At 45.0% G+C, this 24210-nt stretch overlaps 1 protein-coding gene across 2 annotated transcripts in view; it reads right to left on the bottom strand.

The window, feature by feature from the left end:
* Window positions 1–1409: 1409 nt before the first annotated feature.
* The window catches only part of LOC142817779 (uncharacterized), a 30359-nt gene continuing 7558 nt past the window's right edge, over window positions 1410–24210 (bottom strand). The window contains exons 1-6 of one of the 2 annotated variants that reach the window (XM_075895426.1): window positions 21706–22202; window positions 19094–19581; window positions 14849–15141; window positions 10341–10523; window positions 7887–8684; window positions 1410–7461 (exon numbers count right to left, since the gene is read on the bottom strand). In XM_075895426.1, the coding sequence (XP_075751541.1) occupies window positions 7090–7461; window positions 7887–8684; window positions 10341–10523; window positions 14849–15141; window positions 19094–19581; window positions 21706–21884 (2313 nt within the window). In that variant the 5' untranslated portion in view covers window positions 21885–22202 and the 3' untranslated portion in view covers window positions 1410–7089. Of the gene's footprint in view, window positions 7462–7886; window positions 8685–10340; window positions 10524–14848; window positions 15142–19093; window positions 19582–21705; window positions 22203–24210 lie in introns of those variants that run through there. The other variant, XM_075895427.1, reaches the window with a different exon arrangement.

The raw sequence follows: 24210 nt of genomic DNA, 5'->3' as shown, positions 1-24210 counted from the left end.
AAATAATAATACTAAAAGACATTCAGAATTTTTTTGCAATAAAATGCACGCTACCACGCATAGGCTGCCCTACATCGTGTAAATCTACGGGTTCCCACGTTTGTCAACCAGTGTGCTATAAATACTCAAGCGCTCTGAACACCTTGCTTAACCAGCAATGTATGGGAAGAAATAGTCACATATATGCCGCCAGTTCACTACAGAATGCAGGCATTCTTATACCAGCGCCTACAAAACAACCGTAAAGAAACAGACGAACAGGTTATAGGTAGCGCCACCAATGGTGAGCGGTTGAACGAGAGCGGGGACACGCGCTCCCATAGGAACCCCGCTATCTGAACAGGTCAGGAGTGTAGTAGGTCATGGCCTAGCGGGGGGTCGCGCTCGCGGAAGGAAGCCCTGCCAAGGCATATGGCCCTGCAATCGGATGCTCGCGAAGTAATCGTGTGCGGCTCGTCTGACCGAACGTGCTGCGCTGAGTTAGATACTCGTAAATAAAGCGTGTGCCCCCACCTCTCACTGTCGCAAAGCCGCGTTATTCAGGACGCAATAAAGCCGAGTCGCCACTACGCCTGTTGCCAAGTGCTCGGAAGGAAGCCCTGCGCCGAGTAGGATACTCGCGAAAGAAGCGTGTGCGCCCACCTCCCACTGAACGAACGCCCTACGCCGAGTTGGATACTCATGAAGAAAGCGTGTGCCCCACCTTTCACTGCCGAGTCGCAAAGCCGCGCCGTTCAGGATGCATTGAAGCCGAGTCGACTGACTACGCCTGATACACCTATGCCTGCTGCGAAAAACGCCACACCGGGGATTACTGCACTCCACTTGGTGAGTTTCTGGCGATTCTCAGCATGCTGTTATTGAAAGCGAGTTTCCGATACTGTCGTTTTAAATAAGGCTACGAACTGTGCTCGGGCAGCAAGGACAGAAATGTAGTGGTGATACATGCGTGCGATCGTAAAATCCTTGAAAGCCTGCGCGCAAAACTTTGTCGTGCGTCACTACCACAATGTCGAAACTAAAAGTAAAGCATGCAGTCTCAAGACATTGTCTTTAGTCGAACTAATTTGAGACAAGAGAATTAAACTTATCGGATGTTTTTTTTTTTTTTCATGGCTTCACTGCAATACGGCCCCGTGTTCAGGTGAAGGCAAGTTAGACTCGCAGTTATCCTCGCCCGTTCGTGGTTGTCGCTTTTTTTTTTCGCCCCCCCTGTGTTATTATGTGGTCTGAAAATAATCTGCCACCCTTCTCTATGAAACTGTCGAGTGCATTCCATGCGGCTCTACTTTGCATGATGTCTCCTTTGAGAGGCTTCTTTAATAAAATAATGTATTAGTGCAAAGCTTACTAAAATCACAGCTGCCAACTGTTGTAACCACCATACCCATGCAAAAATAAATATGCAATACATGCGATAATAATTTATTAACATGAAAACTGTTTCATGAGAGAACACTGAAGGTATCTACAGGAGAATGGCACAACAAAGATAACACTTTATGTGTCAAGCATAGACATACGTGAATGTACACATTGATAAGTTTATGTATGAACAGTCATGGTAATAACTTTGAAAAGCAAAATGAACTCTGCTTGCAGTGCAAGCTGAAGGAAAATTGAGAAGGGAGACAGGAAAGAGCGTACTCTTTCCTGTCCCCCTTCTCGTTTTTCCATCAGCTTGCACTGCAAGCAGAGTTTTCAAGTATGAAACCAACTAGTCTGCAAAGAAGTATTGATTCAAAAAGCACAAAGTCTTTGTTAGAATTTCAGTGGTAGCGGCATAGCAGGCACGTATATTAAATGGACACTATCGACACGATGCTGTCATGCCAATGTGTGTAAGGTACACAGATGAAGCATGGTGCATACACAGGCAATATCAATTTGACTTTCTGTTGACCAGAAAGCACTATACTGCAATTAGGCTCAGCCATCTTGAGACTAGAGTAGGGCTTTGTTGTTTTGAGCTAAAATTAAAAATGCAAGTGGCACATCGGTACTAAAAATGTGGGCTCCGTAGTTGGCCATCATATAATGATGCACTGGATGATGTGGTGTTCACAGAAGGGCATACTATTGCTGACAGCACAGGTAGTTTGCCGGGTCAACACATAAGGGTGCATTGCAAGGAACTTGGTGGTGACAAGTGGTGTTCTGGTACCGTTTTATACATTGAGTGATGTGGGCCGACAGCACTGAGGACCAACCCACCACATCTAGTGGTGACCTGCAGGTTACGGCATTGAAATCCCGGCCGCGGTGGCAGTCTCGATGCAGCACATTGGAATGAAAAAGGGTGAGTGCACTATACAATGGGACGGCGTGTCATAACGCAAAATAGCTCAATCGGCCGCTATCAAGCAAGGTATCAAATAAGAATAAACAGCAAACAACAAAATGGAGAAGATGAATTAAAAGAAACCATGCTAAGTTGTCAATACACTGTAATGTTGCTAATTAGACGATTCGGAGCAAGAAAAGTACGGTTAAAGTCTAAAAACGCGCCCGACTACACTTTCTGGAAGCTAATAGCAGTTTCTTGAGGTGCCTTCTGGGAGAACCTCATAGGGTACTTCAGTATTTCGCTGTAAAACCTTGTAAGGCACGAAATAGAATCATAGCCCAAAAACCTTCTCCGAAAATATGTCTGTGCCCCAACGGGTGTTTCATAAATGATATTGTTACTGGTAGATGACTGAAAACAGGTATGTTTACAATATATACAGTCACAGTAATGCGGGTAAAAACAACTGCGATAGCGAGAGCAGGCACCACCTAGTCCTTCACTTTTTCGTCCTCTCTATGTGAGCGGCACATAACGTTACCCTCCGGCGGTGAAGGCACCGACTCGGTGCAGTCAGAGAAAGACGGTATAGAGGTGGTTATTATACATGTGCGTTGCGGCAGCCCGGTGTATGACATGGCTTCAGACGTACAACGTAAACGATGTTGGTACGGGGTTGAGTCAACGAGGACAAAGACAATTCAATTTCTTATGTCACGACGGTCACTTGGCAGTGCATAGGGTACGGTTCGGATGGCGGGAACAGTAGCTTTGTAAAAAGCCCAATACAGCGTGCTGGAGACCACAGCACAGGAATCCTGGAGGCAAGTGAGTGTTTATATGACTGCTCTCATAACGAAATCGTTGGCCCGCTTGTGAGTCGGTTAGCCGAACGCACACAAGTTGACGTGTATGGTCGGCATGGGCTATAGCTTATTGAGCGTATTCAGTGGGTGGGCATGTTGAAGGAGGCATCATTGGTGTCCATAGGCAACATTGGATTTCAGTCAAATAAAATAAAGGCGAACAGCCAGCTGCCTCGTGTTACGACGTATATGTTACACAAGACTAAGACACCTTGTATGTAAACCATGTACGGCTCCGTTGAGGTTCGGGCACGGCACGAAAGTTCGTTATGTTGGCGTGCAACGGACTTTCCAAAAAGGTTTTTTTTTATTTTTTGAAGCACATTGGATGAAGCACGAGCCAAAAAAAACGAGCGAACCTCTTTGGAAGAACTTGTAATAGGGAAGTTGATGACGGCGCATATTTTTGCTGGATCAGCTCGTTTACTTGCAGCGTCAACAAGATGGCCAAGCACGGCGATCTCCAGGCGCAAAAAGCAGCATTTTGAAGAGTTGAGTTGAAGATCAGCAATGTGAAAGACTTGCAATATGGCCGACAAGTTTTGCAGGTGACTAATGAATGTAAGGGGAGAAAACTACGATATTGTCCAGGCAGCAGAGAGGCATGTGGACCACTTGAAACCCCCTCTGTAGAGAGTCCATCACACGCTCAAAATGTTGCTGGCGCATTACACAACCCAAAGGGCATGACTTAACTTCCAATCATTTTCATCGACAGCTATTTGTCAATAGCCCAAACGAAGGTCGATGGAAGAAAAGTACCGTGCACCAAAAGGGAATCAATGGCGTCGTCTATTTGCAGCAATAGGCAGAAGTATTTTTTGATTTTGTTGAAGTGCTGGTGAAATGCCGGCAGTCGACGCAGAACTGCCAGGTGTTGTCTTTGTTTTTTACAAATACTATGGGCGACGCTCAAGGGCTCGAAAATGGCTCCATGATGTCCTTAGAGAGTATTTCATCAACTTCCGTTTGAATGACGCTGCGATCGGTCGCGGAGACATGCTAAGGGTGTCGATGAATGGGTGTTGTGTCCGCGTTGTCGATTCGATGCCTCACTAGATATGTTTGTCCAAGTTTGGGTGAAGCGAAATCAAAAGTTGCGGTATGTCTCCTACGAAAGGTGTAGGTCCTGGCTTTTATAAGGATCAGGGTTCGGGCAGGCAATCATGTTTTCGAATGTGTCATCAGGTGTTGGGCCAGCAGCAGGGCTGCCTGGAGGCGACTGTGGGGCATCAATGGCCAGAGCAACAGGGTTGTTTGCGTCTAAAGGTGATATTGTGCCCAGCGAGATACCTTCAGGAAGCAGTTGTGCGCAGCGTCCAAAGTTCAGGACAGGTGTGCAAAAGTTGTTCGCAGAAACAGTCACAAGATAGTGAGGCAAAACTAATCTTCGCGTCAGTAGAACGTCCAAGGAGCAACGTCCAGAACAGCAAAGAGAACTGAGGTGTTGTGGTCATCGAAGCTCACATGCGCAAAGCACATTCGAAGGACGGTAGGTGTACGGCTATTGGCTTCGCGAACAACAGGTGATGAGGCGCGTGTAACGACTTTACGAAGACGACGAGAAAGGTGAGCACTCATCAATGATTATTGAGCCCTTGTGTGGATGAGTGCTGAAACAGGCATGCCCTCTACATCTACATCCGTAAGCTTTTGTCGAGATGCCAGAGTTAACAGAGGATTTCCGAGTCGATCAGTCAAGGCCGCATCACCTTCCGGGAGCTGCACTGGTCTGTTTTCCCGAGGAAGGACGGTGAGGGGGAGCGACGGGACATAAGCAACCGAGAAAGTCGTTGGGTCTGGGGAGACGGCGACGGCTCATAATGTGGGGTTGATGTTCGGGCATTAGTGTTCAGTGGATTGGCGTGCAAAGGGGAGGATGAAGTGTCGTCTGGACGGCATGGTGCACGAGGAGACGATGGCCGACGATAGCGACAATAGAGGGAAATGTGACCGGCGCCATTGCAGTTGAAGCATATCGACCCGTCTTCTCGCGTGCGCCACTGGTTCGAATCATGGTACCCGGAATAAGTCAGTTGTGGCTGGTAGTATGGAGCAGGGCTGACGTAGAACGACTTTGGGCACATACAGGCTGGATGCCTGCATTCGCCAGTTCTTCGCGCACGGCGGCCTGAATTAATGACACTGTCGGGCGGGCCTCCTCGTGAGAATTAGTCTGGGGAGCAGATGGAGTTGCTGCCTCGATATTACGCCGCACGAGACGCAGGAAGTTTTTGGTACAGGGCGGCGGCTGGATCTAGACGTCTTTGCACGACGACGTGGCAGCAGTGGTAGGGAGCTGAACAAATTGCTGCGTAACATGTCGGCTTTTTGCTTCTTCGAAACTTCAGCACTCCCTGATAATGTCGTAAATGGTGGAGCAGTCTTTGTACACGAGCAAGTGAAGGGCGTCGTGAGCGATGCCTTCATTAATGTGGGTGACTGTTGGCTTCGGCCATTTGGCTATCAACTTGCCCGCACAAGGCTAAGACATCTTGTATGTAAACCATGTGCAGCTCCTTTGAGGTTTGGGCACGGCACGAGAGTTCTTTCTCTTGGCATGCAATGGGCTTTCCAAAAAGGTGTTTCATTTTTTTTGTTTATATACGTCTTTTTTTTGTTACGTAGGTTTAAATTCTCCTCGTGTGTGTCGAACCACACGTTGGCCCTACCCCTGAGGTAGTACCTGACGTTTGCAAGCATCAAAGTCGAATCCCAGCGATTGGTCTTGCTGCTGCACTCTTAGTTGGCCAGCCACTTCTCCACCTGACTGTTATCAGTCCTGCAGAAGGGGCCTGGGCCTCGGAGGTGGGTCACGACAATGTGACTGGGTGCATTCGGCATAGCGGGGGCTGGATCAGCAGAATTGTCTGCCGGCATGATGGACTGTCCAAGAATACGCCCGCTGCGAAGTTCCGTTGTGTGCTCCTGATGTGTCCAGCACCTCCACCTAAGATGTTACGGGGAGATGACAGAAAACGAGTGTATTTACAATATTCATAGTAACAATACTGCGGTTGAAAACAACCACGATGGCCAGGACAGGCACCACCTAGTCTTTTAACTTCTTCGGTTTCTAAGTAAGCGGCACATAACTATACTGTCAGTGTCGTGGTTTGGACATTAACCCCACCGCCACTCAAAAAACGCAATTGAAGAGCTCGTTACTCCTGACGGTAAGGCGAAACAAAAGTCGCTCATGGTGGAATGGCACAATGTTACTGCACAACATTGATGAGTATCTGATTGTGACTTGTGAGGGCCACACCTGGTGGATCCAAGAGACTAGTGGGATTAGTGGGCACCATTCTTTAACATCAGCTTTGACAAGGCTGTATGCATGATACTGAGGTAATAGTGCAGAGCCAAATGCTTCTGCCTGTGGCTAAGGTGACCAATTGTAAGGTTATGATATTACAGCTAATGCGAGGAGTCGTTCTCGCTTTGGTTCAATCAAAGATGAAGCATCAAGTGCAGCGGTGGCGATGAGCTGCTCCTTCGCATAGATTTAGGTTCACTTTAAAGAATCCCACATGGCCCAATTTGATCCGAAGTCACCCACTGTGGGCCCCGTCGCGGTGGTCTACTGGCTAAAATACTTAACCGCTGACCCGCAGGTCGTGGCATTGAATCCCGGCTGTGGTGACTACATTTTCGATGGAGGTGGAAATGGTGTAGGCCAGTGTGCCCAGATTTGGGAGCCCGTTAGAGAACCCCAGGTGGTCGAAATTTCCGGAGCTTTCCACTACGGCGTCTCTCACAATCATATGGTGGTTTTGGGACGTTAAACCCCACATATCATCAGTCGCCCACTGCGGTGTGCTTCACAATCATATCATCGTTTCGCCACGTAAAACCGTAGAAATGATGTTTGAAACCAAGTTGGCTCTGTGCCTAGAACTGTCGTGAGCCCAGTTGGTGTGAGGCAGCTGCCATTCAGTGCAGCCTTGCACCAGGCACATTTTTCTCTATGCTGTGGCTCAAAGAATGGGGCCTCTTCTTTGCTCTCTTGGCAGCTGGCTCAACTGCTGGGCGCCCTGTAGGGACCCTCTTGGACCCCCTTGTAAGCCCTGGCCTACGCCTAGCAGTGCTGGTCGGTTGCACCCTTATGTGACGGGCCCGGCGACGTCTTGCTGCAGCGGTAGCCTTGAATGCCAGCATCAGTCCTGTCCCATCGCTGCTGTTCTGAACACGAGCAAGCTCCTCTGCAAGGCCCTTCACAATATCAAGGTAAGCTGGATTGTGTGCATTCATAGAATGCACACGCCGCAACTGGACCTCCAGGAACTCGTATGCATGTTCTTGGGCCTGCACCAAAAGTGATGAAAGAAATATACTTCAAGTGTACAGCACACCAACAAGAACTGCACATTTATTTTGCTCCTCTTTAACTGCAGACAACAGCTCGAGAATAAAGTTCAAGCTGAGGAGTCAATTTAAGTCAAGGTTTTCCTGTCACCTGTTTTGACTATTCTGTTAGTGGAAGTGCTGCTAATACCAACAATTGGTGACCTGTAGTTCCAAACATGGAACAATACGACACCAATAGTGTTGAAATCTTGAAATCGCCCTCAGAATGATGACATCCACCAATATGAAATTGTAAATTCGTGAGTGCGGTAGAGCACAATAATATGCTTACAGGAATAAAAGAAGCCTTGACTACTGTTCAGTAGCATTCCCTATGTTTAATTGAAAAGTACTTCAGGGCCCTTTCAAGGGGCTTGTCCTACCTGGGCAAGTTGGGCTGCATCAGGCACCGACGGTACAGGTGCGAGGTGTGTGGCCTCTTGCGTGCTGGTGCCTTGCAATGCTTGGAGTTCGTCTGGCTCCTTCTGCTGGGCACTGGTACCTGCCGTGGTTCTGGAGCTACGGCTGGGCTCCTCCTCTTGGAAGGGTTCGAAAAATATCCTGGGGGGACACTTCTCGCCCAGGGCCAGCTGTCCCAGTTGGTACCGGTCGTCAGTACTCAGTGCCGGAGCATTCGGAAACAGTCCTCCGTACTTTTTCTGCACCAAAGCCTGGTGCTTACAAAATGCACCTTGTTTACCAAAGAGACATGTACATAGTCCTATGTCAGCATAGACCTCATAACTGGAGCTGGGGTGGGTCGCACTAGGCACAATGTACTGTCCCTGGCCTACCACTTGGATGGCCTCGGCTGCATCTTTCGGCATTCTCGACAGCAGCCGCTTGTACAGTAGTTGATGGGCTGCAACACGGCTGTAGGCGTGGCGGAGGATACGGCTTTCAAAGTATTTCTCCCACACCAGAGCCACAGAGTCTACGAGTGCGACTGCATTGAATGCTTCGACTCTGTTCAGGATAATGTCTTTGAGCACGCGTATGGTTGCCTCCGCAAAATTGTTGGTGTTGTGGCCCCTTGTCAACACGTCCAAACGGTAGAGCTGCACCCACTCTTCTTGTCGGCGCAAGAATGTCAGAACTCTAGACACGAAGGCATCGTGTTGTAGGGCCTTAACTTCGGCAATGGCAGCTTCAAGTTTTTCTGCTGTGTCTGCATACATGACCTGCAGATAGCAGGAAATTTTTCAATGAGGTGCTCGTATTTGGATATTTTCGCTTTTTTTAAACTGCACCATAATACAGATTCATGCTTCACTGTCTGCATTGAAGTCACTTTGTGGTCTGCACATGCTTGCCCCAGTTCAAAAGGCCAGTAAACAACCCCCAAGGACCAAAAATAAAAAATATCTGCACCTTTGCTCCGTGAACATGCTGCCTCCTCAAGGATTTTGCAAATACTTTATTAAGGAATTCACAGGGGTTAGAACATTGGTTTCAGCTAGTTTCAAATTTTCGTGCGGTCTCGCCACCCTTCTATTTCAAAGGGAGGAAAAAGCGTAGCCTGCCGTCGTGACTGGTTTAACCCAATCGATGAGCTGCGTGCTTCGTCAAGTCGCTGATCGGCGAATTTGTGTCACTGCTCATGAAAGAAGGATTGGTCAGGTGTAGGAAAGGAGCGCGGGAATTGTTTTTCTAAATGGAGGCTGTGCACGGTGCGCAGCGCTGTAATCTGGAAATTGATTGCCGCGGTCTGCTCTACGAATTGCCAAGCGGTGGTCCATAAAAGTTGATGCTGCTGACATTTTCTGTACGCTTGTGCGAATAGGGAATTTTAGGTTCGAAGTGAATTCGAAGCGAATAGTGATTTTGGTCGAATAATATCTAATTCAATTGTAATAGTATATATATTGCATAATATAAACAAAAAGGGGCATATTTGTCCATATTTGTCATGGCCAAACAAACTTGCACAGATCTTTAAAAATTGAAACAGGGCCTATGCAAAGGCCACTTTTTTTTTTTTCATCAAAGGAAGTGGCAACAACTTCGAATTGTAGCAGCATTCGGCTTTTGGTGCAGTCCAAGTAATAGCCAGTAAAATATGCTGCGTTTCAATTTTTTTTTTACTTGGAGCATATAAATTTGTGTAACGAGCTTTTAAACTGAAAACAACAAAAAAAGCAGTATCAATGTCATTGTAATTCTTTATTAAAACCTTGAAGTGGGGCTTTGCTGCAGTGCGAATTTCTCTTGATTACGTGTTTTCACGGCTTAGCACCAATTCATTGCAGTGAAACCACTTTTAAATCTGGTCTAATGTGCTTGGGTAACTGCTTTCATGGTTTAGCATCCCTCCACTGCCAAGAAACCACCTTTACAGAGTGTTATGTGTGGACTAATATACACCTATTTTGTTCGTTTTTAATAATTCAAAAATTTCAGCAATTTAACTTTGATTCAAATCAAATTTGATTACTGCATTATTCATTTAAATATTCAAAGCATTTGAATATTTGTACAAGCCTCATTTTATGGCATTCGAAATCATTTGAACCCACCAGACGTTTACTGGTGTACTTTTTAAATGTGATTAAAATGGACACAAATACTGTCTGCGTTTTCATCTGCAGATTAGGGAATCTTGTGCGGCATACACTTCAAATTATATAGCGAGGAAGTGAAGGTAATTCATGCACTAGCCTTGCAGGACAGCTGTGCTTTTTATGCACCTATGCTGCTACGCCAGCGCCATCATCTTGGAAACATGAAACGAATGCTAAAATAGCAGACCATTGTGAATTTGTTCACTAAGTGCAGATGCAACGAATGCACCTCGTATCTTAGAGCTAGAGTTACAACTAGATTGCAAAAAAACTTGCCAGTTGGAAGGCAGACATGAATCGTCTCCTCTGGTCTTTGTCGACAGAGTTGTGAGATGTCAGCCAGCGCCACTCCGCTTGTGCCACATGAAAATGGCACAAAAGCTGCCTTGCTGACGGCCATGTCTGCTGTAGGGCGGCCTTCTCAGCACTCGAATTGTCAGTCATGAATACCTGTGGGGCCTGGCAGACAATGCAATAAAGTTGAAAGCTGTTCATAGTTATAAAGGCATAGAAAAGTCGTGGCTGTTGTGAGAACAATTTTCGTGGGTGAATCAAAAAATATAAATAGCCTTGGCTAATAATTTACTATTGAATTTGAGTTCGGTATTTGCTTTTTAATAAACTATAGAGAGCAGTAACATTTAAGGTAAGTTTCAAGGTTAAAGACAAGTGTAAGTTTGCATCTGTTACCAGTATATTAAAAAGAAGAGAGAGTTCGGGCAATAGGTCCACGAACTCACTCATTGGCCAACTCACACGGACTCACTCAGACTCACATTATGAGTCTGAGTCTGGATAAGCACTATTTTTGTGAGTCGAAGTCCGAGAGAGTTTGTTTGAAGAAAATTTTAGTGAGTGTGAGTCCGAGCGGGTTCGGCTAAGCAAAATTTTGGAGAGTCTGAGTCCGAGTGTGTCTAAAGCGCAAAATATATTTCTTGAGTGAGTTCCACTTTCTTTTGCCGACTTGAGGTTCCACCTAGACATTTTCAGCATTACTCAGCCTTACCTAGATTCACATTTATACTCACATCTATTCATAGGTATTCCAAAGCAGTGTTTTTCATACACCGTTTCAATATTTATTAATTAGACATTTGAATTATACAAGGGGGCACCTTGGCAGTCCCAAACTAAGTCTTCCAGGGAATTTCTCGACTATTATATTTTAACATCTCCTCCAAGAAAAATGACTTTACTGGTTTGGAAGCACTCGGAACTCGTTTTCGAAGATGCTGTGTGAAGCGGCACCAAGAAGAGCACCGATTACATCAGATATTGGTGTTAAAGAGCATTGACACCACAATCAAAGAAGCTAATTCCATTCTGATGAACTCATGAGTTGACTCGTAGTACTCACTCACACTCAGGTCCAGCCGTGAGTCTGAGGCTGAGTGTGTGCGGTTGAGTAATGTTTTGGTGCGTTTGAGTCTGAGTGAGTCCGGCTTAAGAACCTGTATGGGCCTGTACAAAGGCTTACAGTATTGTTAAATAAATAAATATGTGTGAACGAGAGTTTGGGTGAGTTCAGCTCAGAAAAAATTTTGTGAGTCTGAGTACAATGAGTGGAAAGTTCAATATACAAGGTGCATTTGATTTACCTGCACCAATTGAAACCGGTTCACGGCTGTGCATGCAAAGTTCAGAAATTGTGAAGCGCAAGTTCAGTGGTGCAGGCACAGTGCAACACCCAAAACGAATGACGATGTGCTGATGCAGGCCTTATTTCTGTTCACTTAGTTAACACCGTTAAGGTAACACTGACCGATGGCCAAATGATTATGCATACAGTTTATGAGGCACAAACTTCTTAGCAAAAAACACATCGTGTTAGTGGAGGCAGGTATGGTGCCTACACCAAAGTATTGCGTCGTCTGCTCAGCCGCACGCGCCGCTGCACAAAGCCGGCACTGTCAGTGTGGGAGGGGCGGGAAAATCGTGAACCAGCGCTGTACCTCTTCTGCACCTTTAGAAATGAATGGCAGGGTTCAGAGGTTGTCAATGCTGCACCGCTGAAACGAATGGCAAGACGCATAACATCGTGAACTGGTTCACGTGGTGCAGGCAAATTGAACAGACTGACATATTTCATGAATGAGCCTGAGAGAGTTCCAGAAGCTATGCCGACCTATGGTGTGGGCACATGTTTTAGCTTGAGAAACGCTTATCTAGCCTGAGTGAAATGCACAGAACAGGCACACTTCACCCACAATGATGGTGTCACATGGGAAAGATTAGAATTCATAGCCAAATGTGTGATGATGATGAGAGCATGTAGGTGATTTCTATAAATGCCCACAAGAACCACAAAGGCCCTCTCCTGTGGCTTAGTCTGTGCAGTATTGTTGACTTTTGTTTTTGTCACAAATAATTTCTGTCCTGGTACAACTTTTTATTTTTTTGGTCCAGCTTAATGGAGCTATTTGCTATTGTGTCATTACTTACACTATGCGAATTCAGAAATGTCTTCAGAAGTAGTTACAGAAGTTCCATAGGAAACTACAGGTTTTCCCGCTCACTTTGATCCAAGTGGCAGCTTAGATAATCTGCACGCCATTGAAATAATCTGAGCGCCAACCTCTTTAATCCATGTGCCAAACATATAATCCAAGCCCCAACATATTTAGTCCAAGTGCCAACTCAATCAGGCCGCGTGCCAGTGATTTTAATCCAAGTGCCACCATGTTTAATCCAATCGCCAATGGCTTGAATTCAGGTGCCAGTCAGTTCAATCCATGCACAAAAAGCACAAGACGGGGCGGGGCGTAAATGGCAATGCATTTGAAATGCAGTTTCTACAATATAAAATACTATAGTCGGAAAGTAGAATAAATCATTATTATTAGTATTCGCCGCTAGTATTCAAGGAAACAAAAATTCCGTGGTTCGCTTGAGCCATGTTTGCAGTGCTTATACTGTGCTATGTACAAGTTTGTAGATGAGTGCTTGGCCCGGGTGGAGTCATTTTAATAGCAATGAAAGAAAAAAGCAAGGATATTTTGTGTTCGTCAACAAAGCTCATAATTAGATTTGTATAGCATTACATGTCTGGGCCAGGTCATGTAATGCGTGTGGGGATGCTGACACCCCCCCTGTAAAGTTGTCTGCGCCGCGTGGCGCACGTGTCTCGCCCCAAGGCTTTATTTCGGTGGTGACCACCGCCAGGCGATAGATGGCGTTGTGTTCGCTTTGAGTACCACTGTTGGTAGAGTGGTAGCGCCGGCGGTGACCCCTGGCGGAAGGCAGGCCTTGGTGGCGGGCGAGCGTTGAGCGAGTCTCTTCTGCGCGTGGCGGCTGCCGCGAACGGTTGTCTGTAGCGTGGGTCCCGGTGCTCGGCACCGTGGGCTTCGCGCCGGAGTCCCACGTGGAAAGTCAGGCGTTGGCGACGCCGCCTTGGGTATATGTTAGTGTGTTGGGTGTGTTGGTGTGTGTTTAGTGTGTCACTGCGTTATGTTGTTTGTATGGTAGCGTGTTAATTGAAGTTTGTGTATCATTCGGTGGATGATATCGTCGTCTAAATTAGTTAATAAATCTATGTATGTGGTGTGCTTTGTACCGACCGCGTCTGCTTTGTCCGTTCACTCCAAGAGCGTGGCGTGGCGAGGCGCTCGTTCACCTCACCGAGACCCCACATGCGGCAGACATAATATTGTTATTGGAGTGCCGGGATGCATAACAAGATATGAAGAACTTGACTGTGGGCAGTGATGAGTCAGAAACAGGTACACGCTCAATAAATTAGGGCAGAGCAAATTAGAAATCATTTGAGAGGCTTTCGTCCTGCAGGGCACATAAGACGCAAACTCGTGACCCTGATGTGGAAAACGGAAGTCATATTTTATATTCATATTAGTTATCTTTTATTCAAACAAAATTATGTGTGTTCGATGAACGCGTGTTTCAAGCAAACACGCTTCAGGAATACTAGCGTTGTCTTTTTATAGGAAAACAGGAGTTTCCCTTTTTATGCTTTTATAAAAAACCTAATTCCAAATGAATCGAAACAAATGCAACTTGAGTTTTAAATGGTTGTTTCTGATTTCAAAAACGAATGAATATCAAGTCAAATCAAACTTTATTTATTTACCATACAAAAACTGGAGGGTCGCCAAGGCTAAAAGCCGCAAGAAGGGCTTGAAAAAGGCCCTGGTGACCATCTGTCTATCACCGTTATCACCGGGCTGAGCAGACGACTGCGAATCCCTCAGCGAATAAGTAGCCGAAAGCAGTCTGCTTAGCAGACGACACGAATCTATGCATATGGGATGGTGTACATGGTTAGCCAGAATAATGCAGTAGCGACGAACCATACACTGACTCTATGAGCAAATACTCTTAGTACCCATAAATGCAATCAACACACACTGTTCTTTTTTTATTTTGAAGCTATGACACCAAAATGTTAGGAGGAAATAGCAATGCGCACTTCATTTCATAAGCGCAAGCATGCATAGGTGAAGGAAAAGTTCTTCCTGTGACTTCATGTTTACGTTATTTTCACATTTATACTGTATAAAGCGGCAAACTAGTGTTTCTAGTGCGTGGATTAAAATGACTGGCACTTTAATTAGTCATTGGCACTTGGATTAAAGTGGGCGGGAAAACCTGTAGTTCAGATACTGAATTATAGTCAAGCCACGCATTGAGCACTGGCCTCTACATTTTCTTCACTAGTTGCTCTTGTAAGTTTGTGTTAACAATGCTATTGTAGAGAATTGGGATGGCATTAATATATAGCAATTCACTGTGCACAAAATTTACAATTTTGTGCCTACTTCCTTACTTACTGGTTGGCCTCCAAAGCAGAGAGGATGGGCTTCCTTGAGGAGCTTGAAAGCAGCCAGGTAGCCATCGGTGCTCTGCTCCTTGTGAATTAGTACTGCGAGTGGGACAGCACCAGCCTTGGTCGCAGTCAGCACCACTGTTACTGTGCATTTGGTGGTGTCGCATGAGGCAGTCGAATCAACAAAGACGATCTCCCTTGCCAGCTCGAGGTTATGAGCTCGTCGCATGATGGGGGTAACCACGACCACTACCCAGCAGGCACTGCTGCCACCACGAGTCACACTTATGTGAGTGCCTGGAAAGTTATGTGGAATGGCGGGTGGTCTTTTAAGAACAATCTTCAGGCGCATGACTTTTAATGGCCATTTTGCTCTCTGTACAGTGCAAAGTGTTCCTGCAAAGTAAGTTTTTGTTCTAGCTTCACCTTGCCTTTTAAAAACGTCTTGCAGGCTTTTTTCAAGCGATCATAACATTACCTCATTGTCGGAGTTTGTTGCCTCACAAATCAATTGCAGCAAAAATATTTTGACTCCTTGAAGTACGAGTGGAGTTCAGGTTTACTGCAATCTTTTTGTACTTCATTTATTGATTCTCCACGAGCACACTGTCAGCTACACAGCGATTAATGACAAAGGGAAAGAGGCTACATCAGTGAGCATTGTTACAAATTAGTATCAGATAGAGCAGAGAAGATGAGCAAAATCAAGAGAGCATGGACCCGTGCAGGTGCCCGCATTCCCTTATGAATGCGGAGCATTTCTTTGCGTACTGCATGCACTTTCGCTATCTATCTATCTATCTATCTATCTATCTATCTATCTATCTATCTATCTATCTATCTGTCTGTCTGTCCTATCTATCTATCTATATCTATCTAATCTATCTAATCTAATCTAATCTAATCTAAGCCCTGCTGCGGTGGTCTAGTGGCTAAGGTACTCGGCTGCTGTCCCACAGGGTGCGGGATCGAATCCTGGATGGATCCTGGTTGCGGTGGTGGCATCTATCTATCTGCCTGTCTATCTCTATCTATCTATCTAGCCGCTTACGTCTGGGTGCTCACGTGATAATCTCCTTAACTTGGTGGGAACCTAAATTAATATGAGAGGGTTTGATGATTATGACACGCTGGTCAAAACATAAATAACATTATATGTATTGTTAAACACTTCTTGTTAAACAGTTAAACAGTGGCACATACCTTGCCACAGCTGTTTGACACTTGGTATCTACCCAAAAACGACAAGAACACACATGGGCCATTGTAACGCATGAACGTTAAAGGGACTCTGAAACACCTTTTTAAGTAACCATGGAATGGATTCACTAAAACAGCATATTGCCTCACGAATTAAACGCTGCAAAAATTTTAAGAATACGTCCGGTATGAGGGGACTCGCAAAGATTTGTCATGCTGCAATCGCATTCGCTTTGCTCTCATCCCGGCGAAAGCTCTGGGAGCTAAGTTGGGGGGGGGGGGCTTGTCATTGAAAACTTTCTCTTTGTTTTTTTTTTTCGCTTTGAATACATGGTCTTTTCTGTGTGATCGCGAGCGGGCGTGGGGACAAGTTGCGGCATCTCGCGGCGATCCCTGTAAGGACCGAACGCGCCATGTTAAAATCAGCGAATGGCTCATAGATGGCCTTTGAATAATTTTTCAGCTTCCTCCGTCATTTGTTGAAACGAAAGAAAGCAATTTTTAGCTGACTTTGGTCATTTATTTATTGCAAATTCCAAGCCGCGTACTGCACTATAATATTTGGCCCGTGTGTTCTCGGGAGCCTCTTCTACCAAATGGCAACATTTTCTGGCCATGCTCAAAAAGTGTTGCAGGGCCTCTTTAAGACAAAACTGACAGCGGCAGCGTTTACTCGACAAACACAAAGAAAAATGTCAGGGTGCGAGCAGGGCCCCGCCGCGGTGGTCTAATGGCTAAGGTACTCGGCTGCTGACTTGCACGTCGCGGAATCGAATTCTGGCTGCGGCGGCTGCATTTTCGATGCAGGCAAAACTGTTGTAGGCTAGTGTGCTCAGATTAGGGTGTACGTTAAAGAACCCCAGGTGGTTGGAATTTGCGAAGCCCTCCACTACAGCGTCTCTCATAATCATATGGTGGTTTTGGGACGTTGAACCTCACATATCAATCAATTCAGGGTGCCAGCAGGAGTCTAACCCAAGCATAATGCGAGGCAATCAAGAATTCTACCACAGAGCCATGCTAGATCTCGGAACCATTTTTCAAATAGACCGTAATGTTCGTGAAACGTCAAATGTGGTTGCAGTGCTGGCTATGCAATCTCATAAAGATTACATATTTACTCCTATGCTACAACCTTTATGTTGTGTAAATATGCATTGTAGTTAGGTGCCATGCGCAGAAGTGGATTTATGTACCAGTGTCCAGGGCTACCATCCTTGCAAGCACAAACCCTTCAAATCAGCTTATCACTTCTGGTGTTGCTAATACTCATGTTACTGATGGCACCGTTGTGCAAGTGCAAACAACTGGTTATAGAAACATCTGCAACTGTTCGATATGCATCTGTTCCTGCAACATTTGTACATATATTTAGCATCATTTCATAACATGTCGCTGAATAAAAAAAAGTTACAACACGGCCACCTTCCCTCCGCATGCTTCACATAATGTGAAGTCCCAAAGTATATGGGATCTGCTGAATTTTTTTTTAGTTTCGCATCTGTCAAATAAGGTGTTCTCTGTTTCGGCTCTACTTCTCAGTCTTCAATGGTATGGCGCCAGGACCAGGATAAGATAGGTTTAAGATACCTGACCATTTTCCTGAACAGTGAGAGCAATCGGTGCCACCAAGCTAGGCGGAATGTGCCGCCATGCAAACGAACAGAAAGGAAGCGGAGCAAGCTGTTCAAAGAAACATAACAAGCCGTTCATCCAGTGATCAATATATGTCATAATTCAGTGTTCAAGCGGCTGTGTGTCTGTGGTACAGACTGGGAGGTGCATCAGTTATAGGCCTCGCAAACGTGTCAATTCATGTAAAGATTGGTGTTTGTAGTAATTTAGCCACACATTGTGCTAGGCATGGCTGCAGCATGCCTTCGTCTGTCGGATGTTACAGTCCTAAAATGCTGTTGTCAAAGGCTCGCACGGGAGATATTTGAGGCTTTTGCCATCCACCAAAGGGGCCATAGATGTGTGAGCACTCCACTACTTAATCTGTTCGAAAAAAAAAAAAAATCAATTTGATGTGACGCACATGACTGAAGATTTGTAATCTAACCATTTTTTTTGTATCCGTGTATCCTTGATCTTGTCAATTAAAATTTCAGTTGACAGTCAGCGCCCATTTTTGTATCGCCTTCCTTTGTCCCATTCTTGCGCTTTACGCTTCTTTTCTTTTTTTATTTTCTCCCAAGTTTAAATGGCCTCTCTAGATTGACCTGTGTGGCTGCCACTCTGTACAGCTCTGGTTGCTGCTGCTGTCATGCTTTCCAAAATTTCAACACTTCCTTTAATGACATTTACAACTAATCCTTTCATGTAACAGCCAAGGACAAAATGCCTTTGACAAAGATAAATACTTACATTGAAACATAGGCCGGCCAGTTTGAGGCATCTCATTTCTTTTTTTCATGTTTTATATTTCACAATTTGTTTCTATGGGCTGACTCGCGAGCTTCATTAATGCTGGTTCCCTGTGAATTGATGCTCATGCAATGTGTCAGTTGGCCTAGATTGCCAACTTATGCCTTGAACCAAAAACCTTTTAAAAATAAGTCAGTGTCACTCTCAAAGAAAATAAATAACGTGTTTGTTATTTCTTTTATCTGGTCATGTATATGTTCTTCTTCCCCCCTTTCTTTTTCATCATTTCGGTTTCCCTATCAATCTGATCTGGTTTCGCCACTTGAAACTCCGACCGCCTGTGCACCTCTTGGGCTTTAAGTTTGCCATACTCAAGGTTACTCCAAGAATTTGATGTTTCTGATTTCACAGGAACATAAATTCATCAAAAAGTTGTGGGTTTCAAAGTAAATACATCATTTCTTACTTCCCAAGAAAATAATGGTAAATGTATGCTCTGACTGGCAGGTGCAGTGTACAACTAAGCCACTGGCATGAATCACAAGTAGATGAGGCTTTGTGCTGAATGTGTCTGTAATTTGTCATAGCTACAACTTCACCATTCACACATTGAAAATGAGTGCTTATGCTTATGAATACTGTTTTACGTAGAGGACAGATTCTCCCACAAGTTTAGACATACCTTGAGCTGCATACAAAGAAGCCTTTTCCTCCAGTTTCAGCACTGGGTCGATGTAGGTACCACCAAAACAGGCCTCCCTCCAAACGCTGTGCCAGTGGTAGACCGTTCTTTGAGGCGGATTTAAAGCCGCATTGGCCAGCTTTGCAGGGCCATCATCTTCCATAGAGAGCTTGCTCTCATGCAGTCTCCTTGCTTCACTAGGGGTCATGCCTTCGCTGAAGTAACGGAGGAATGTTTGCCTTGTTGACCTAGTGCCGCGAAGTAGTCGCAGAGCATCCGCTGAGTCGGTGCTGTGGCTGTGCCTGTCATCGATTCGTATCACTGCAGAAAGAGGCACCTCTCTCTGCAGATACTTGTCCCTGCGTTTGGTGTCAAACGTGGCCAGCTTTATTTTTACGTCAACTTTTGCCATGCACTTGGCATTGCGTGGGCCACTCTTCTTATTCTTTGTGTGGTGCTGGCAGCGCCAAATTTTGTGAAAAGCCATCCTGCATGACACACATGGGTGCAAATGGGGATAAGCTCTTTCATAATGCACTGCTTTGTAAAATATAATTACCTAAGTAAGAATAACTAGAAGTACAAAACTCTTTTCACAGTTGCACTGCTGAAATAGCTATGCTTTTATCACATTTGCAGCTGGCTGCTCGTATGTTGTATTCTGTGCAATGGCATAGCACCGTACGATTGTATGAGCACCATATGAGTGGTTGTCACACATCTCACTGGGGCACCCCAGAGGTGCTTCAGCTGCCATGCCATCATGAAGGTGATGGTAGTGTTGAACAATCGTTTGGCTCGGTGCACGCCAGGAAAGGACTCTGTCTGTACAGACTGTTGACTGAAAGCAACAAAGAATTATTCAATACTCACAATAACCTTTAACTTCAGCAATTATGACATATTTTGGACTCCACAACTTAGTGAATATTTTTTTGCCTGACTTGACAATGTGTTAAATAAGTTGTAGTTGGTATTGTTTGCGACGGTCCCCTCTTCCCCTCCCGAGCCAGAAAAAAAAAAAGAGGCATCTAGAATTTGTCGCAGAATTGCATAGAGACGGGCAGTATATGTACGTGACATTAACATCAGTTGGGTATTTATACCAAGAGCCTGCTACAACACATGGCAAGTTCAGCTACCACCCTTTTCAGCATCGCTGGTTAGGCCAATACTTGTAGCTTTTGCAGAGCCTGCTAGGTGAAATGACACATAATGTTGCAATCTATATGCACCAAGCAAAGTTTTATGGTAGGGCACATGCTTCGGTGCTGAAGTTGCCACATTCAAGATACTGCAGTGTGCGCATGTCATTGCAGTAGTGCAAGACCGGTTGCAGCAGGCAAAGTTTCCGAACAGATGGTAGTTATACATGAATATTGTGAGCTCAACCAAGAGCTAGGTGGCTTTCGTCAACTGCCTCTTCATTATCATTAGCTCAAGCAAATAATCTCTGTTGAGTATTCATTTATTGAGTTAAGATGGCTTGTTGGGCAAGTTGGTATATAGTCTTCGTGGGAACCCCAGCAGCATCAACAGAATGCAGAAGCAACCAAGGCAAAAAAAGACGGACAGGAAGGACGCTAAGCTGCCAAGTGGCGTGTCTACTACACTGTTGGTGTTCCCACCTAGATGTTATTGGCCTGGAGAGATTTTAGGACTATGCAGCTCTTATCTGTGTTGTTCAATGAGCACTAAAATTTACAGCAGTAACTTAGAGACCCTGCTACATTTTTTAAGTAGTCATCTAATGGCTATTTAAAGGAGTTCATTGTCGTACGAATCGACTGCCGCAACAATTTTCAGTGTCAAGTATGGCCAGAGTTAATGGGGTTGGTCGCGTTTTTAAGTGCTTTCTGTACTAGCGAGCGGGCTGAAAACTACACAAGCATGTATAAAAAAAAGACAAGATTAGGCAGACCTGTTCGCCAGCGCGCGTCGCCTTTGTTTTTTTTTTTTTTTCTTGGAATGCTAAGCTACTTGCAGCGCGACGAGCGAACATCGCCGCATATTGGGACGGCCGCGGTAACATTGCCCATCACGGGGTGTCATATCAGCCAGTGGCCGTCCACTTTGAGTTTATGGCACGGTTGGGTTGACGGCATCATTGGGGGGAGAGAAGAGCGAACGATTTGAAGATGTTTAAGAATTGTAAATTATATTTCACGTGCTGCGCTATGTTTGGCTCACATGCCCTGAGGAGCCTAGACTACCGATTGGCAGCACAATTGAATATGATGCGCAAGTAGGCGCGTAGAGGACACGGGACAGAGCGCGTTTTTTCGCCATGTTGAAAAATGGTCAAGCACTCGTGTTTCGATCGCCTACCACTTTTTTTTTCTCGCCGAAAGACCGCGAAAACGTCTTGGCGCACGCTCAGCGTTAATTGTGCCTCTTCGGTCGAAATGTTTCAGTATGTAGCAGTTTTCACATCTCGGCGCAATTGCCGCAGCAACCTCATTACCGCAAATGGAGCTGCCGCCATGACACCAATAAAATCGCCTTGTAGCGCGGCGCGGAATTTCGAAACTATGATTTCAGCTGTAAGCCCTGTGTAAATGATCGCTCAAACGGCTGTAGTGCAGTAAATGGCATCGACAAGACAAACCCACCTTTCCCCAGCACTCTGGACGCGCCAGACAATCCAAGAAGTGTTGGTCCGTACGCTGTAGGCTTCCATCCATTCATTGACGGCGTCTTCGTCGGCCAAGTTCGCTCGGAACACGGACTCGTGTTCAGTAGACTGCTGGTCATCTCTTACGACCTCAAGTGGCTGACGCATCTCCTCCATTGTGCCTCGATATTGTGCAACAACGCGATCGGCACTCGTACAAACTTGACGGTCACAACCAAAGTGGTAGGACGAACTTCGTGGAGCGATCGCTTTGGTCTGACGTCACCGCCGATTCAGCATGTACACTGTGGCCAGTAATGTTTCGTTCTACGCCGAAGAATTCGCAGTCATAGACATGAAAATTCCCTATTTCGGGGATTTTTCCCTGTTAACGTTGACGAAAGTTCCAGCATATTTCCCTGCATAACAGTACTCATTTCCGCGCTCATCTCTAGCAAACACTATAATTACACGTGTATGGTGTACTGGCCACTTTTGAAATCATGACTAGCCTACCCGCTGCCGCACAACAAAGCCATGGCATATTCATTCATATAGTGATAGTACACTGCACATTGCGGGATTCAAGTCTAACACCAATAATGAACTAGAAATCGCTCCGCGTACATCAAATCTCAAGGATTCTGCTAGCGTGGTGCATGCACCAGAACCGATAACAGCAGATGAAGGCGCACTGTGACCGCTAATTATCGGTCGTCATATGAGAATTTAACCATTCCTGAAATACCCTGCAATATTGCGAAGATTTCTTTTGGCTCAAAATGACAGGCGAATATTCCCCGATAAAACAAAAATTTCCTGCACGGAACATCACTGAGTGGCTGCGCCTGTGAGACATACTTCACCGTGTGTAATCGCTTTGAAAGGTGGTTTCACTGCCGCATAGGTTCTCTGTGCAGTGAAACCAACCACTTTGGGGATATTCGCAATGCCGTGAAGCGACCTTTCAAGACTCAGTAAGGTTATAGTGCCTGCAACCCTGTTAATTTTAAACAGCGAATTTCATTGGACATTTGTATTTATAGTGGGATCATATCATAACATCCATCTATATTAAAACACTTGTGGGCTCTTATCGCAATAACAACAAAAGTTTATTGAGAAAACTGAGTTCATATGTGTTACAAAAAAAAAAAATCAAGCAATGCTTTATACCGCACTGCACTAGCAATGAGGTGGCACCTCGCTTCCAATTTTCTTTGTCTATTTAAATAGAACCATCATATGCATCATTTATAAATTTGTTGTACTGTTCTTGGGTCATTTATTCTCAAATCGTACATTCTGAATTTTCTTTGTTTTGGAAATTTTGGGTATACAGTGTTTTTATTTCATAACTTGATAAGACAGATGCTTGGGCTAGTTGGTGATAGGGATTCAACATATTTGTACAGCGCAAGACTACGAGTAGTTACGATGTAACTACAGAAGAAGATACAAGGACAGAAAGAGCGCTGACAACTGAAATTTTATTAACGAAAATGCTGGAAATATATACTCATGACGGAACACCACCGCGCAATGTATTGCATCACAGCAAGACAATCATCATCTCATTATATGGTTACAACGCCACAGCTCAGCACAAGTTCACAATCAATTGTGTCAAAGCCAGAAACTCGCTTTCTTTTTTAGTCGGAGCAAGCGAAGGCATGCTGATACATCGATCACCCAGCATTTGCATTTCATTGGGCTCCATAATCTCTCGTGTAGCTGCTGACGGTGTTTGGCTACAACAGTGCACTTTTCGAAGTGTTGGAGGACCCTATCAAGTTTAAAAGCTTGTTATATGGGCCAAGTAGGAAACCTTTAAACACAAATATTTCACTGTGTACAACTTGCAATGTAGTCATATTTAAATCATACATTTAATAGAAACTTGCTTCCACTTTGCTTCAACCCAAGGTAGCGTAAGTCAGAAAAACTTGTGGAGCTTGCTCAGACTCGGACTCAATAAACATTTTTGGGAGCCGTACTCACTATCACAAAAATTTGTTCAGCTGGACTCGCTCGGACTCACTGTCTTTTTCGACCACAATGCCAGTGCTTTTTAACACCGAAATTTCACGTCATCGATGCTCTTATTGGCACCTTTTCTTATGGTGCCTTCGAATACGAGTTACAAGTGCTCGTGAACCAGTAAGGTCGTTCTTCTTGAAAGAGATGAAAGCGCAATATATATTCATCACCAACTTCCTTTAGTTGTCAATGGTTAGGGAAAAATCGAGGCCTTCCACCATGTAATTCATGCCACTGATCAATAAATATTCAAATGGTATATAAAAGACACGGCTTTGAAATATGTGAGCATTGACGCGAGTATGAACGCTGATCTAGGTAAAGCGGATAGTAATACTGAAGACGAGTAGGTATGACCATAGCTTGGCAAACAAAAATCGAACTTAGATTCCCTCAGGAAATGTATCTTGCACTTTGGACTTGCTCGGACTCAGAAACACCAAAATTTTCCAGAGACGGACTC

The sequence above is a fragment of the Rhipicephalus microplus genome, chromosome 5, assembly GCF_043290135.1.
Source record: "Rhipicephalus microplus isolate Deutch F79 chromosome 5, USDA_Rmic, whole genome shotgun sequence".
Taxonomy (NCBI): Eukaryota; Metazoa; Arthropoda; class Arachnida; order Ixodida; family Ixodidae; genus Rhipicephalus; species Rhipicephalus microplus.
This window is presented reverse-complemented; position numbering and strand designations above follow the sequence as displayed.